General features: G+C 39.1%; 1 protein-coding gene and 1 pseudogene across 2 annotated transcripts in view; both read left to right on the top strand.

Moving 5' to 3' along the window:
• Window positions 1-670: 670 nt before the first annotated feature.
• LOC124525901 (40S ribosomal protein SA-like) lies at window positions 671-1,545 on the top strand (annotated as a pseudogene).
• Window positions 1,546-4,136: 2,591 nt separating this feature from the next.
• NMD3 (NMD3 ribosome export adaptor) overlaps window positions 4,137-17,561 on the top strand; it is a 50,699-nt gene continuing 37,274 nt past the window's right edge. For both annotated transcript variants that reach the window (XM_047098519.1, XM_047098518.1), the window contains exons 1-7: window positions 4,137-4,225; window positions 4,775-4,830; window positions 5,766-5,900; window positions 7,608-7,704; window positions 14,561-14,641; window positions 15,695-15,823; window positions 16,101-16,191. In XM_047098519.1, coding sequence (XP_046954475.1) covers window positions 4,787-4,830; window positions 5,766-5,900; window positions 7,608-7,704; window positions 14,561-14,641; window positions 15,695-15,823; window positions 16,101-16,191 — 577 coding nt within the window. In that variant the 5' untranslated portion in view covers window positions 4,137-4,225; window positions 4,775-4,786. The remainder of the gene's footprint in view (window positions 4,226-4,774; window positions 4,831-5,765; window positions 5,901-7,607; window positions 7,705-14,560; window positions 14,642-15,694; window positions 15,824-16,100; window positions 16,192-17,561) is intronic.

A 17,561-nucleotide genomic window follows, 5' to 3' on the forward strand; every position in this document is an offset into this window, starting at 1 on the left:
AATAAATAAACATTAAAAAAATAAAACATTCAATCTATCTCCAACAAAGTTATATTATAATCTAAACCACAAGAGATAAAAATCAATATTTATGTTTACATTAATTGGTTGAGAGAGAGATTTTATGGATTCTGATCTAAAAAATTTTTTTTAAATGAATTTGTGCATAATGAATCTAGAAAATGCACCTGTAACTTCTTAGGAGGTCATACTCTTCCAGCCCTTTTAGGAATTCCATTTTAAGGCCAAGGCCAAACACACAGAATTTAAGTTTATCAAATTACACCAAAGCTAAGATTTGAAAAAGGATAGATATCCTGAGCATAAGGACTATGGGATTAGAAAACCCATTTTTCCCAGATGAGATTTGAGGATTAAATAAAGAAGTGCAAAACAAGTTTCTTTCTGGTGTAATTTGCCCCTATTATCTCACTCTGAGACCAAGCTCATCCTAGGCTTGTAGCAGACAGATTTGACACCAAGTACTTACTTCTGACATCTGGAGATCTTATTATTGAGGGGCGAGAAGGGTGAGGAGAGATGTAGGTACTTTCTGCCACATAAGTATTTCATTTATGAAAAGCCTGTGGCCTTTCCATGCTAACAAGAGAGGGGTCCATATGGAGGTGTTGTTCTAGGCTCCCATGTAACTTTAAGGAAAACTTGCACAATGTCCGGAGCCCTTGACGTCCTGCAAAGGGAGGAGGATGTCCTCTAATTCCTTGCAGCAGAACTCGCTTAGATGACACTAACATTGACTTCCAAACAGAACAGTACATCTACCGAAAAGAAAGTGATGGTGCATTACAAATCTAGGGAGATCTATGAGAAGCTTCTGCCGGCAGCTTGTTCCATTGTTGCCATCAAAAACCCGGCTAATGTAAGCGTCATATTCTAAGAACACTGGCCACTGGGCTGTGCTCAACTCGACGGCTGCCACTGGAGCCCCTCCTACTGTGGGCCACTTCACTCCTGGAACCTTCACTAGCCAGGTCCAGGCTGCCTTCCGGGAACTGTGTCTTCTGCTGGTCACTGATTCAGGGCTGACCACCAGCCCCTCACAGAGATGTTTTATGTTAACCCGCCTACCGTTGCTCTGTGTAACCCAGACTCTCCACAGCGCTGTGTGGACACTGCCATCCCACGCAACAGCAAGGGAGCTTACTCAGTGGGTCCGAGGCGGTGGATGCTGGCCTGGGAGGTTCTGCACACACTCCCGTGCACCATCTCCCATGAACACCCGTGGGAGGCCACACCTGACCTCTCCTTCCACAGAGATCCTGAAGAGACTGAGAAGGAAGAGCAGGCTGATGCTGAAAAGGCTGTAACCAAGGAGGGATTTCCAGGTGAATGGACTGCCCCGGGTCCCGAATTTACTGCTACTCAACCTGAGGTCTCAGGTGGTCTGAGGCATGCGGGGTCCTCAGTGCCGGTCCAGCAGTTCCCTACTGAAGACTGGGGCTCTCAGCCACTGCTCAGGACTGGGCTGCAGCTCCCACTGCTCGGGCCCCTGAATGGGTGGGAACAACCCCTGAGGGATCCTAAGTTGCTCCGTCCACAGACTCTTAAACAGAAATGGAAATAAAGTTGATGGAAAATAAAGTTTCTTAAAAGAAAAAAAGAGGGGCGCCTGGGTGGCTCAGTCGGTTAAGTGGCCGACTTCGGCTCAGGTCATGATCTCGCGGTCCGTGAGTTCGAGCCCCGCGTCGGGCTCTGTGCTGACAGCTCAGAGCCTGGAGCCTGTTTCAGATTCTGTGTCTCCCTCTCTCTGACCCTCCCCTGTTCATGCTCTCTCTCTGTCTCAAAAATAAATAAAACATTAAAAAGAAAAAAAAGAGCCTGTGAATAATAGATGACCTGATCCTCAGAAAGGCAGGCAGCCCAGTGTGGTGGTGAGGACATGGGTACAGTTTAATTAACCGTAGTTTGGGTCCCGGTTCTGCCACTTACATGCTATAGAACTCTCAGCCAATTACATAATTTTTTGGGTTATCACCCCTATCTGCTCCACAAGAACAGGGACCAGTCGTGTTGTTCACTGTTGTATATCCAGTGCCTGACAAACCTGGCACTGTGGCATTTGGTGCCAAATCAAATAGGGTATTAAGGAAGTATATGGAGAAAGAAAAGACCAGCCCCTGACATTCAGAAGCTGGCCTGTGTACTCACAGGTAACCCACATTGTTCTCCTGTTAGACATAAACAATTTCACAGTGTACCAACCTCTGACAAGGTTACTTTGACACCACACTAAAATGAGACAAAGCAAAGCCACTGCATAATTTTGTATAACCATAGATAAATACAAGGTCACTGTGCCACCCAGGAAAATACCAAATACCCCCTCTATTGGCCAAGATGAGTAACTGCTACTTCTTTACTAATTTCGGCTTTCTTTCTGCCTCTCTTTCTATACATAAGATTTGTTGAGATATCCATTTATAGAATTACCCCTGCTTTCTGACAGCATCCAATCTAGAGAAGACCTGCTTTCTTAGACCTTCTCTGAGGTTACCCAATGAAAGCCCAAATTCTATGATAGGTTTTTTTCTAACACCCTCCTCCTGATACATTCCATGATTCCTCATGGTATGTTTCCATTCACTTCAGTGAAGAATAGACACAATGTATTTAACTACAGTTGTGTTCCTAGTGGTATTTGGCTTAAGGGAAATGACAATAGGAATGGAAAAAATGGGGAGTTACGTTGTTTCTTCAGAGTTGTTGTGCATAACAAATGGATAAATAATTTACCAACACATATTTAGGGTCTGTTTTGCACCAGGCACTGTGCTAGGTGCAGGGAATCTGGAGAAGAATGAGACCAGATTGCTCTCCAGCAGTTGAATCTGTGGAACGTGCACAATAGAAAATTTATGATCCAATTTAGTGTTGTTCACACTATTATAGAGCCATACACCTTCTATAAAGATGTTGTAGGACCACACACTAAGGAGGAACGTCTTTTTTAGACTTATAACCTACAGAAGTGTAAGATAATAAATTTGTGTTGTTTTAAGGCATAAAATTTGTGATAATTTATTGCAGCAGCAATAGGAAACTAATATAGTATACTTGAGCTTAATATTTAAGGTGGATTGTCCCAGGCATAAGCCAAGGTAGACTAGTTCCTGTAGGATCTGCCAGTTGGCCTGTATGGCTGCATGCTTGGGAATGTGACAGGGTATGTCTGGATTAGATCCTGAAGGGTCTTCTTTCTACGCAGAGAAATTGGAAATTACCAGAAGGTTATCAGAGACCACTGGAGGATTAAAAGCAGGAGAGCGTGACAAAATCAGATTTGCATTTTAGAAGGATAGGTTGGAGTCTGGGAGTAAGGAGAAGGAATGGGAAAATACTTAAGTATCGTAGGCAAGAAATGAGAGGGTTTCTTTGATCACCTTCTATTAGATGACCTTGCTTAGTCCTTGAAATTGGGGTGAGAAGACAGAAAAAAATGTGCTCTTCAAATATTTGAGATTCTGTCATGAAAAACTGGTTAGCCATGGTCTGTGCAGTTCTAAGATCAAGTATAAAGTCATAAGGAGATATGAAGTGCGCTATCAGGAAGCACATTCTAATAATTAGTGGACTAAAACTATCAGATTTCTTCACAAATAATTGTGTCTTACGTTTCTTTCTTTCATCTATTCAGCAAGTCTGCATTTGAGTATTCAGGATGTAGCAGGCATTAGGCATATGATGATGAACAAAGACACTGTCCTCGATGTAGTTTAATTTGTGTGTTGTGGTACTGTTTACATACAACTTTTATATAATCATTTATATAATCATGAAGCACACAAGCTCTCAATTAGGATATCTGAAAAGTGATTTATATACAAGGGCGAGGTTAGCGTGGAGTGAACTCTGGCCAGGGAAAATCGGGAAAGATGATAACCCAATAGAGGAGTTGTAAAGTCTATGTAAGTACCACCCACTATTGCAGGAGAGAGGCCGAGCCTTCTCTCCCCACTCCTTCCCGCTTGCCCCGCCTCTGGGCCGGGTCCCCACCGCACGGCTCGCCTGTGCCCTCCCCTTCCTCCGCCCCCACCCGCCCTTTTAACTCCTCGTTCTCGGTCCACGGGATTTCGAGCTCTTGTCTCGCGAGACTTTCGTCGTGCTGGCGTTGGCTGTGTGGCAGCCTGGAGGTGTCACCTGGAGGTGACAGGGGCTGTTTTGTCGCAGATTTCCCGCAAAACTGGGTCTGTCCCAGAGGCGTTAAGTAGGTTCTGGGCGGAGACCCGGCTTAGCGGTCGCGCGGGGTCCCTGAGGAGAGAGTGGGGCGGATTCCCCGGTTTCCGGCCGGCCTCAGGCCGCGTGCGTGCCGCGTGTGCGCTGCCCGCCGGGAGCCCGCGTGAGGTTCCACCCGCCGTGTGCGGGGTCCGGGTGGGTGGGCCGCGGCGCCGTGACACCGCCGGCGATTTCTGCGGCGCGGGGCTGGGGCCCGGTAGCTGCAGGCTTGAGGGTGAGGGTGGGGGTGGCGGCCCCGGCCGTCTGAGCGCCCTTCTCCTCCCGCGGGAGTTGGCGCCGTGGTGATGCTTGCGGTCAGTAGCCGAGTTTAATGGCTCAGGGAAACTCTGGAATTTCTTTGGTTCTGATATTAAAGGAAGTGACTTCTTACGAAGTAGCTAGATGGAATTGGTTATTTGCTGCTTTACGAGGCTTGTCTGACTTATTCAGAGAAAGAGAAGGAAAGAGAAGGAAGATTTGTATAGAGGTGAATAGGCAAGTGACTTAAATCCCACGATTCATTCTCTCTCTTGAAATCAAGGGATACGGAAACATGGAGTATATGACGGAATCCGCCGACCGCACCCCTGGACACATGTGAGTCATATTCCTTTTTCCCCTTACCCCTTACATTTAAAGATGCTCAAGTGAGTCTTTGAAACTCACTACCTGTGAGGGAAGCTTTTCGTTTGTTTTTTGAGATGGAATTCTTTGTCTTAAGTGGGGAAAGTGGAAAGCTTTATTTCTTGACAAAATTGAATTCAGTTTTAGTTGGAAAGTTTGTCGTAGTAAAATACTTGCTTTAAGAGTATTAAAATAAAATTAAAATAGTTGCTTTAAGAGTATTAAAATATTCACTATACGTTCTTCTGGATGTCCATGTGATAGCCATTAGCCACATGTGGCTATTTAAATTTAAAGAAACTAAGATGAAAAATTAAATATGAAGTTCTTCAGTCATACTAGGCATGTTTCAGGTCCTCAGGCGCCACATGTGTCTGGTGACTACTATATTTGAATATTATGGATTATAGAACATTTCTTTGGGACAACATCAATGATTCCTAAACATTTTCTGTCCCCAGTACACCTGGAGTTAAGACCCCCATCCATTTTACCGAATCACTAGACATGAGTCTCTTTCCATCCTTTGAAAAATTTTCTGCTCTGGGTAAATGTTTATATTTTGGTAGTCCTATACTGGCACCTTTAAAAAAAATGCCTTTGGACTATAAAGCTGTCTGATGATTACTATTAGAAATAATTTACACTCTCTAGACCTTCTGAACATCACCATAGTTTGAGAATTTTTGAAATTCTAGCCATCCTTGTTTTTTTGGTGCAGTATTCCAAGGTGATGCTTTATAGCATCTTTGAAGATTGCTCTGCAAGTTGTTTTTTTTTTTTTCTTTTTTTAACGTAGAGATAATATGGCCTAACTTGAAGGCTTTTGTTTGATAGCCTTTATCAAGGCATCAAATGCATTTATGAAACCTAACATGAAAAATTTATGCTGTATTTATTTATTTAAGCTTGTGCTGCGAGTGTGGTGTCCCAATCAGTCCAAATCCTGCCAATATTTGTGTGGCCTGTTTGCGAAGTAAAGTAGACATCAGCCAAGGCATTCCGAAGCAGGTCTGTGTGTCTTTCTGCAAGCAATGTCAAAGGTACGGTGTAGTACTTATTTTGTCCTACTTGAAGTTGAGATTTGTAGATAGGAGAGCCACTGGCATATGCTGAGATGACACCGACATACATAGAATAAAGTGCATGTAATTGACATTCAATTTTTACTTATGTTGGTGTTGCCAAAGATTTTAGGATTTGCAATTTTGTAATGTACTTTTCTGGTTTGCCCTGCTAATCTGGTAAAGTTAGTGGAAAGGTGCTTGGCTGTTTTTTTAAATTTTTTTCCTTGTAAGAGATTAATAGGTTTGCTGTATACAGTGAACAGATATGAGTTGATGTTCATAAGGGTAAGTGAAAGAGATTACTAAGGACATACTGTTGTTATTATCATAAGGTTTTTTTTTTCATTTTAGTTACCAGATGCTATGTATGACAAAAACCCTCCTAAGTTTTAATGTTTTAAGTATTTGAGCAAAGTGTTTTAAAAATTCTATTAAAATTCCCATGTAACTAAATGACTGTAGTAAGCTATCAAGTAACACAAAACTGCCCAGTGACACTGCCCATGTAAAACTAATTGCCTCTGATTTCCCAAATGGGTTAGGATAGTAGTGTTTCTTCACTGTTTTAGGGATGGGGGAGGTGGCTCATGAATCCCTTTGGGAATTTGAAAACTGTCTTTCCAGAAAAATACTTAAAATTTACATATGTACAAAAACATGAAACTTTTCTGTACTATTTTAGGGAGTTTATACTTTGCAAGTTTGGCAAGTATGAGGCTTGATCATTTACAGTTACTTGCTATTGAAAGCATGGTGGAGTGGAAAAAGCCTGAGACAAAGAATCAGGAGACCTAGTTTGTCTTGGATTTCTCACAAATGAGCTTTTTGAAACTCTACCAATTAACCTCTTTAAACCTTAATTTTGTCATCAGAATGAAAGGCTTTATTAATTGATATATGAAGCCCTTTGACTCCAGAAGCATGCTTATTACAAATGGACCTGTATAAGGTTTTTGAATGAACCTTTAAAGGTGAAAATCAGAATATGCACTTAAGTATGGCAAAAACAAGCATTCACATAACATATTTAGAAGTATTATATATTTAACAAATACTTATTGAGTGTTTACTATGTGCTTGGCACTCTCCTAAGTCCTGAGCAGACTGGGCTAAAAATCTTAAAGCATGTGCACAAAGGATTTAAGGTTTAATTTAATTAGGTTTTATGTAAGATTTAATAATGAGTTTTACAATTTAACATTTGGGAATGGACTTGAAATACATGAAAAGTCTGAACTGTTGATACATAGTATGAGGTGCTAATTTATCTTTTTTTGTGTGTGAGAAATTAGCAGTTCTCAAGCATCTTAGATGCTTATTATAAACCATTCTGATACCATTTTAAGATGATTTCTTACCTGTTTTTCAGAGTGTAGCTTCAGAGAACTTTTAGGCATTTTTCAGTCCTCACTGGAATTCTTTGCTGGTGCTTGAAGTATTAAGACCTCTTTAATAGATTGAGATTGGCTTTCTCAAATATACTTAGGATTTCACATTTTAAACTGAAGCTACTGATCTAATTGAAAGTTTTCTGGAACTGTTAAATATACTTGGGTTAAGTGCTTCATATCAACCTTGGGTATTATTATATCTTACTAATAATCAGTGGATTGTCTGCAGACTCACAGTGAAATTTTTGTCTTTCCTGAGAAATGCTGGGTTTCAGTGTATTTTCTTTCTCAGATATTTCCAGCCACCAGGAACTTGGATACAGTGTGCATTAGAATCCAGGGAACTTCTTGCTTTGTGTTTGAAAAAAATCAAAGGCCCTCTGAGTAAGGTAGGTCAGTTGGTTAAAATTGGTTTTTGTAGGCATGTGTTACTGTTTTTATACTTTAATCTCTTATTTTCAGAAAATCCTACCAGTAGGTTTTCCAAAAATAACTTAAATGTTACTGTTGGTAAGCACCCTACTACAAAACTGTGTCCATTTTTAAAGTTATATATATTCTTTTTTTATGGAAATGAAAATCTTTTTGCTTTAAAAGACTTAATGTGGAATGTGTTTTTTTCATTCATTATTTATCGCCAGCCTCTTATGTGCAGTAGTTTTTTCTGAAAATATTTATATAAAGGCATTGCTGGGGTCCCTGGGTGGCTCAGTCAGTTAAGTGTCTGACTCTCGATTTCCGCTCAGGTCGTGATCTTGTGATTATGAGATTGAGTCTTGCAGCAGGCTCTGCGCTAAGCATGCAGCCTGCTTAAGGTTCTCTGTCTGCTACTTACCTGCTCGTGCATGCACACTCTGTCTCTTTCACCTCTTTCACTCAAATAAAAAATAAAACATTAAAAAAATATACCATTGCTAAACATAATTTAGGAGATTATAGTATTAGGGCTATGGTATTCAGTTTCTTTTTATTTTCATTATTGCTCTAGAAAGAAAATATTTATGCCTGTTATTTAAAGTGAGTGCATCATTGTCTCCAAAAAAACAAACAGGATTTTAGTCCAGTTTACCTCTCTCTCTGCATAACACTTTCAGTCTTCTTTGTGTTAAACTTTGACACCAGGTATATATTTTTAATTGAAATGGATTCGGTTTGAAAGTCTTCAGATTCTATTTTATTTTATTTTTATTTGAGAGAGAGAGAGGGAGAGAGAGAGAGAATCTCAAGCAGGCTCTACGCTCAGCACAGAGCCCAATGGGCTTGATCCCAACATTCTGGAATTGTGATGTGAGCTGAAATCCAGTTGGATGCTCATCTGACTGAGCCACTCAGGCACCCCTTCAAATTCTCTTTTAAGCTCTGATAAAATAACATGGAATAGTTTTTTGAAATTTTTTCTTTGTTTTCTTTTTTTTCATTCCTGGAGTTTCTGTTAGTCAAATGTTGTCCCTATTGGCTTAAAAGTTTGTCTTTTTCTCCTTGGGATGTTTTTAATCTTTTTGTCTTTTTTTCTGTTCTTAGTAATTTCCTTTGCTTTATCTTCCAGTCTCCGTATTGATTTTTGTTGTTCCAGCAGTGATATTTTTAAGTTCCAGAATCTTTACCAATGTTTTTGATGCATTCTGTTCTTTTAAAAAAATTTTTTTTTTAATTTTTCTTTAAACTTTTTAAAAATTTGCGTGTAAGTTGACACACAATGTTACATTAGTTTCAGGTGTAAGGCATACTGATTTGACATCTTTATATGTTATGCTGTGCTCACCACAAGTGTAGCTACCATCTGTTACCTTACAACAGTAATACAATATAATCAACTATATTATCTATATTGTACCTTTTATCCCTACAACTCATTCCGTAACTGGAAGCTGTGTCTTCCACTACCCTTTCTCCATTTTGCTTGCCCCCACAGTCCCCTTCCTTCTGGCAACCATCAGTTTGTTCTCTGTATTTATAGGTCTCATTCTGCTTTTTGTTTGTTCACTTGTTTTTTTAGATTCCATATATAAATGATATCATATGGTATTTGTCTTTCTCAGTCTGACTTCTTTTTTTTTTCTGACTTATTTCACTTAGCTTAATGTTCTCTAGGTCTATCCATGTTGCTCTAGATGGCAAGATACCATCCTTTTTTTTAATACTTATTTTTATTTATTTTGAGAGAGAGGGAGAGAGAGAATCCCAAGCAGGATCCACGCTGCCAGCACAGAGCCTGATGCGGGGCTTGAACCCACAAACCGTGAGATCATGACCTGAGCCGAAAACAAGAGTCGGATACTTATCCGACTGAACTATCCAGGTGCCCCAAGATATCATCCTTTTTTGGCTGTGTAATATTCCATTCTCTATATACCACATCTTTTTTATTCATTCATCTACTGAGGGCACTTAGGTTCCTTCTGTATCTTGGCTATGACAAGTCATGCTCTAGTAAACATAGGACTGCATATATCTTTTTCAGTTAGTATTTTTTTTCCTTTGGGTAAATAGTAGTGGCGTTATTGGATCATATGGTATTTCTGTTTGTTTGGTTGGTTTTTTTTTAGATTTAAGTTTATTCATTTCGAGAGAGACAGTGGGGGGAGGGGCAGAGAGAGAGAGGATCCCAAGCAGGCTCTACGCTGTCAGCGCAGAGCCTGATGCAGGGTTCAAACCCACGAAACGTGAGATCATGACCTGAGCTGAAACCAAGAGTTGGTGGCTCAACCAACTGAGCCACCCAGGTTCCCCTGGTATTTCTATTTTAATTTTTGAGGAACTTCCATACTGTTTCCCACAGTGGCTGTACCAATCTACATTCCTACCAACAGCAATGCATTTTGTTGAATTTTTCTGAAGGTTTGATAATTTTTTTCAAAAATTTCCTTCTGTTCTCCTAATTTGGCTCTGGAGTCAGTTTTTTGTGTAACTTGGTCTCACTTTTGTACTTCTCACTTTCAGGCTTTTGTCAAATGTCTGATGAGCCTTAATAATTCATTAGTTCATTCAGCAGTGTTTATTAAGTGTCAGCTCTGTGCCAGTCTGCTTTTGGTCTTGGGGATATAGCAGAGACAAAATGTCTGTCTTAGGGAACTTTTATTCTGTGTTTTTTTTGTTTTTGTTTTTTAAGTAGACCCCATGCTCAGGGTGGGGCTTGAACTCAACTACCTGATCCTGAGATCAAGAATTGGACGTTCTACTGACAAAGCCACCCAGGCGACCCTAGGGAACATTCATTCTAGTTGGAGGAGAGGGTGTGGAGTAGACACTGAACAAAATAAGTCAGTATATTATACGGTATATTAAAAGGTCTAAATTCTGTGGGAGGAAAAACCAGGAAGGGGCTAAGAACTACACAGGGAAGAGTTGTAATTTAAACTAGAGCAGTTGGCATTGTATGTCATCTATATTCAAACAAGTGAAATAGAGTGGTTAGGTAATGCCTCACTGATAAGGTGACATTTGAGTAAACCGTAAAAGCAGTATGAGAGGGAGCTGTGCAGGAATCTGGAGAAGAGACTTAATGGGTAGAGAAAACAAGTAGAGGCAGGAGCATCCCTGTGTGGAGAGAGTGGAGTGAGGAGGGGAAAAGTAGTGTGGGATGAAAACAGCAATCATGGAAAGTCATGGAAGGTCAGGTTTTTACTCTGAATGTAATGGGTAGAGTAGGTATAGTGTAGAGTAGTAGCAAGATGAATGATTTATGTTTTAGCAGGATCCTTTGCCGTTGTGTTTAGAATGCATGTGAAGGAGGTGGGGGTGAAGGTAGAAGTAGGGACCTATGGGGAGTGATTGTAGTAATCATAAGTAATGGTGGTATTTGGGTCAGTAGTAGAGGTGGTAAGAAATGGACGGTTTCTGCATCTACTTTGAAGGTAGTCAGTAGGATTTACTTATGAAGCTGGATGTGTGTATGTGATAGATGAGTATAAGTATGATTTGACATCCATGATTCTTGAGCAACCAGAAGGAGGGAGTTGCTGTTAGTAGGTAGTGAAGACTTCAAAAGGAGCAGGTCAGGGTGGGAGAGATTAGAGCTATCTCATAGTGGTACTTAGATGTCCATTAAACATGGAAGTAGAAATAGTAGGCAGCTGGATAAATCAGCAGAGGAGTGGTCCAGACTGGAGGTAATGAATTTGGGATATAGATGCTATTTACAGCTGTGAACTTGAATATTTCCTAGGGAGTTTGGCTAGAGAAGGGAAGCAATTTGAGGACTGAATTCTGGGATCTTTTACTGATAAAAGCTTGGGAAGATGACAAATCAAAGGACACTGAAAAGGAGTTGATAGATGAAATAGATGAAAAATTAGGTGAGTGTAGTGTCTTGGAACACAAGGGAGGTATTTTACAAAGGAAGTGATTGTGTAATTTACAGCTAATGGGTCAAGTCATGAATTCTGTAGATTTAGCAATGTGAAGATTATTAATGACTTTAATGAGCAATTTATGTGTAGTGGTGGAGATAAAAGACCTGATTTGAATGGAAATGAGAGAACAGGACAAGAATTGGAGGTGACAAGTATAGGTAATTCTTTTTTCCTTTTTTTTTTTTTTGAGATTTGCTCTAAAGGGAAACAAATGGGGCAATGGGTAGAGGGAAATAAGGGGAAGGGACCCATTTCTCAAGATGTGAGATGTTATAGTTATATTTGTAAGTTGTCTAGGAGTTGTAGAGTACAGAGGGAACAATTTGCACAGAGACAGAATAATTGCCTGGGTCATGCCCTTGAAGAGTGGAAAAGAGATAGGATATAACATACTTGTGGAAGAATATCAACAAATATTTGGCACTTACTCTCTCCCAGGCACCATTTTGGGAACCTGGAATATTTTTGTGGAACAAAACAAGTATCTCTGCTCTCTAATGGTGCATTCTTAAGGTTGGTCTTGATAGGAGCAAGGACAGTTCATCTGTGGTAACAGGAGAGAATGTATTGGTAAGTGGGAACTTCTGGAAAATCTTCTGATTACTTTTCTAATTGAGAAATGAAGTCTGGGCAGTAGTTATGAGGGAAAAACTATTAGATGTTTGAGGGTGGAGGAGAAGTTGTGAAATAGTCCTCCAGTGAATGGGAGAGAGCGAATGTACTAGAATGATGTTGTATGGTTACAAAGGTTACTGTTAAAAATTTAAAGACTAGCATGATGTGTATTTCTTTCTGTAACCCCATCAGTTGTACAGGTAAGGCATAGAGCAGGCAGTGTAGTGAATTTAACAAAGATTGTGATTTAGCCAGATGACTAAGGTAAAGTGAGAGAGGGACCAAGGGAATTGAGTGTATGCATGGGAATGGTTTTGATGATTGATCTTGAAATTAAGCTAGGATATGATGGAAGTGAGTAGATAAAGAGGTATGAGAGATAGTGAAAAGGTTGTAGGGTGAATAGATCGTGGGTTGCAATAGGTTGCAGGGGTTTTAGTGCCCAGGAGCTAGAGCAAATGAGCTGGAAAGATAAGAGGTGGGAGACGGGATGTTTAGAGTTGAGATTTTGGAGAGGTTTCAGTTATTGGTAAAACTTACTGGTAAAAGGATATGAATAGCTGAGATAGAAGGAGGACGAGATCTTGTAAGAACTCAAAGAAGGGAGATGCTAGGGTATTGTAAGGATATTGAAATCAGTAAGTACTAATATTGTTGGAAACAGCAACAGTGAGCCAGGAGCTAAAGTCTTTGAGAAATGAGAGGGGTGACCCAGGGGTTAACAGATGACTATAATAGAGTGGGTAGCATCGCCTTCAGATTCAAAACTGGGTGTGTTTGAGGAGGAGGCAGGGAGGTGGTTTGGAATTAGCAGTTAAGAGCAAGAAGGACACCTGTCTAGCTCTTGGTCCAGCGATAAGAATTAAAACAGAACAATTAGTCCTTAATTAGCTTTAGGGGAGCATTCTATGTAACGAGATCTAGAAGGTGAAGGGAATGTTTAGCAAAAAGATTGAGCATTTAGGAGGCTTTGTTGTGTTAGTGAATGTTGAGTTCCAGAGGGCGCTGTGAAAGGGTTTCAGAATTTTTGGAGGAGTGTTAGATGGGACAGAATAGGGAATATGTGTAATTGGAGTGTGGGAGATGAGGAGTGACTGAAATGTTTGGGGATGTTGTAAAGAAGAATAAAGGGCCCAGTTAAGTTGATCAGTTCTGATTGTCTGAGGACTGATAGTGTGGTGAGGCTGTGTTAGGGAATGTTGAAGTAGGTGTCAAGGGTCTTCTCTCCATTCCTGTGGATGAGTTTGGAAGCTGAGGGAAGGGCAGTCTTAGAGCCTTTGGGCTGCCTTCTTGACCCTTGCAGATGGAGACTGAGGGAATTAAACACTGCCTGTCACCCTCTTGTACCTGGGTTTTGCTTTAGGGGAACCAGTCATGTGAGGAGGGTTTTACTCTGGAGTGCTGCATCTACACTAGCAAGTCTAGTTCTCATCAGACAAGAGTTGACAAAATCATCATCTGCCCACCGATGTCTCCCAAATCTGTTCTCTTCAGCTCAGTTTTCTCCATAGAGCTCCAAACCAAATATATATCTTACTATCCTCTGAACAATTTCATTTGGGTATCTCATACATAAACCCTCTTAAATGTCTGAAACCAAAAATAGTATCTTCTCTCCATCAAATCTATCCTTTGTTTCAGAAAAATAGTTATTACCTAGATGCCCAAGCTGGATACTTGAGCATCATTTTAGAATCTGTTCTTTTCATCCTTCCCATATACAGTATCACTCAATCCTGTAAATCTTATCTCCTAAATAACTCTTGGGTCTTTCTGCTTCTTTTATTTCCAGCACTTCTTAGTTCAGGTCACCTGCACTTTCTGCCCAAGTTATTGAAACAGCCTCCATTTTTGTTCCAATCCTCTTCTTCCTTGAAACACCCATTTTAGCCATATTGAGCTACATTCAGTTCTTTACATACAGCAAACTTTTTTGGCCTCTGCTGATTTAGCGGTAAGTTACCATTGTGGATTCAGTATTCAATATGAGACTCCCTTTAATGAATTTTTTTAAAAACCAATGTATTTAATGTAGAGAGAATAATCCAACTAGAAACTTGTTCGTGAGGTTTCTTGTAAATGATGAAGTCATTAGATCGTCCTTTTATTTGCTCTTTTTGTTGCCATACCTCTAATAATTTTTTTTTTTTTACTGATGATGTTGAGTAGTGATGCCAGTCAGATTCCTTAAACATCTTATGAAATCTATTAATGAGTTCTTTCATCTTTTTCTCTGGTGGGAATTTAGGTTTCTTTTTGTTTGTGTTTTTTTCTGAAGGTACGGCTTGTAGATGCAGGTTTTGTTTGGACTGAGCCCCATTCTAAGAGACTTAAAGTTAAACTGACTATTCAGAAAGAGGTAAGCTATACAAAGTTTCTCAGCATGTCTAAATTGTAGGTAGTGAAAATGAGGAGATATTGGTAAGTTACCTTATGGCTTGAATAGCTTAAAAGGGAAAGAGTAATCTTAATTTTAACTTTTGTTTTCTTTTGGGTCATCTGCACAGATGATCAGGTTGCTAGTAAGACCAGCTATTGCTAATGATTAGTGGGCTAAAGTAATTTTTAAAAGTTAGGAAAAAGATTGAAGTAAAAGCATGAGCTAAGACAGTGTTTCTCAAACTTGGCTAATCATCACAGTAATTCACATTAAGTGAATCCAACTGGATCCGTCTGGATGTGACACCCAGAAATCTATGTTTAAAAACTTCCCAGGTGATTGACCATGTTTGGTAACAATTTAAGTAAGGAACGTTTGTTTTTTTGAGAGTTTTCTTTGTCTTATTTTTTCTTCTAAGGATGAATTCTGCGCGCGCGCGCACACACACACACACACACACACACACAAATACGCACACACAAGTATGTAGATACATAGATTCTTCAAAGACTATCTTCACAGCCACTTTAAAAGTAAATATGAAATGCGAATTTAATCCTACAAAGTAAATTTATGTGTTTTTCTTAATACTATAACTTATTTTTATAGTTTTTTAATTGATTTATTATTGATGTCCTCAAAGCATTCATGGAAAAAGACTTTAAGTTAAATAGTAACTTTGTTTTTTAATTTTTTTAAATTTATTTTTATTTTTCATTTATATTTTTATTTTTTTTTTTTTTATTTATTTTGAGAGACAGATAGTGAGCAACCAGGGGGGGAGCAGAGAGAGAGGGAGACAGAATCCCAGGGGGGTTCTGCACTGACAGTGGGGCTCAAACTCACAGTCAGATCATGACCGGAGCTGAAATCAAGAGTTGGACATTTAGCTAACTGAGCCACCCAGGCTCCCCACAGTAACTTTAAATGTTAAAGTTCTTAAATTTGAAATATTATTTTCTTTTAAGAAAAATGTTACTAAATAAAAAGGAAAGAATGAAGGAGTGATTTTTTTTTTTTCCCCCTTACCAGGTAATGAATGGTGCTATCCTTCAGCAAGTGTTTGTGGTGGATTATGTTGTTCAGCCTCAGATGTGTGGAGATTGCCACAGAGTAGAAGCTAAAGATTTCTGGAAGGCTGTGGTTCAAGTGAGGCAAAAGGTATTGACAGAAAGATGATGAGTGAATCCTTCATCTTATATTTTATCTTTGTCGGTTATAAACAGTTAGTAAAACCTCCTCCTTTTTCTTTCCAAATCCTCAGGCACCAGGGATGGTCTAGGTTTCTGCAACATTCATCTTTAAAAATAGGTCACTATCACATATAAGATCATCTTTAGAGGTTGTTTTGTTTTAAAAATCAGTGTGCTATATCTATAGATGGTTTTTTTGTTTGTTTGCATTTCATCTATTAATCTAATAATGCATTTATGTTTAGACTTTGCACAAAAAAACCTTCTACTATCTGGAACAGTTGATTTTGAAATATGGAATGCATCAGAATACACTTCGTATCAAAGAAATTCATGGTGAGTTAAAATTTGAAAACATTTGAAATGATGTCAAAATTTATTTCAACCAGTGTAACAAGTCTTCTCTTTATTGACAATGGCTAGAATAGTACTGTCCAAAAGAATAGTTTCTTCTGTTAGGAAGGAAAAAAATCTTAGTTCTTTATCTGCATTGTCCATTATGGTAGCCACTAGCTGTGTATGGCTATTGAATACCTGAAATGTATCTGGTGCAACTGAGGAATTAAATTCTTAATTTTTTTTCTATTTTAATTTAAATTTACACTAGCTACCAGATGAGTAAATCAGTAGCTGCATTAATATAATATAAAGTGCTATGATGGAAAATTCATCGAAATCTTGTTTTATGCAGAGATTGATTTCTGTTTGGAAAAAAATTATTTTTGAGATTTGTAAGCTCTTTTGTAGTATTTTTTAAATGTTTATTTTTGAGAGAGAGAGAGAAAGAGAGAGCATGAGTGCACACACACAAGCAGGGGAGGGGCAGAAAGAAAGAGGGAGACATAATCCAAAGCAGGCTCCAGGCTCTGAGCTGTCAGCACAGAGCCGGTCTCACGGCTTGAACCCATCCATGAGCTGCTAGATCGTGACCCGAGTCAAAGTTGGATACTTAACCAACTGAGCAACCCAGATGCCCCTGTAATATTTTTGTTTTTGATATACAAATGATATATTTAGATTTCTTAAAGGTGGAATTTAAAATTTTTTGTATGATTTCATAATGGCTCCTTAGAGTATGTTCTGTCTTAGCACTTTCTGTTGATATAGTATACATAGTAGATGATGGATAAATATTTCTCTGATTGATAGTAGAAAACATAAATATTCTTAAGCAGACTCTTGAAGTTTCTTGCTAAAGGTTAATATTTGTTTGCTATTGGTGAACATGTTACGTATATTGTTTTCCTAGTCTCTAAAGTATAGGCTTAGAGATACCTGTTCTTGAAGGAATGACCAAATTCTTATATCATATCCTCATTTTTGAGTTCCACTGTGACTAACTGATTTGTTGCTTATATCTTGTATGTCTTGGGAAAGTACTTTTGAGAAGTGTGGTCTTGGGTTACATGGGGGAGAGAATATATGTAGTGATGTCACCTGGAGAACATCTTTTAAGCTTTGTGTCTGACCTGAATGCTTTACCAGTAGACATAAGGTTAATAGTCTAAATTGGTAAAACACAATTTAATGAATACTTAAGGTATTCTTAAGGAATTCTTAAGGTATACTTAAGGTAGGGTCCCTTCTTGTCTGTGTAACATAGTGCCTGGTTGTTTGTGGCTAGTCACCAGGCAAAAATACATCATTGTTTTGAGTAACTTGGTTTTGAGTAACTTTTTTGGGGATGAGGAGATCCAAATATTCTA

The sequence above is a fragment of the Lynx rufus genome, unplaced genomic scaffold, assembly GCF_022079265.1.
Source record: "Lynx rufus isolate CCGP_SWC_20201006 ecotype Redwood Valley unplaced genomic scaffold, mLynRuf1.p SCAF_5, whole genome shotgun sequence".
Taxonomy (NCBI): Eukaryota; Metazoa; Chordata; class Mammalia; order Carnivora; family Felidae; genus Lynx; species Lynx rufus.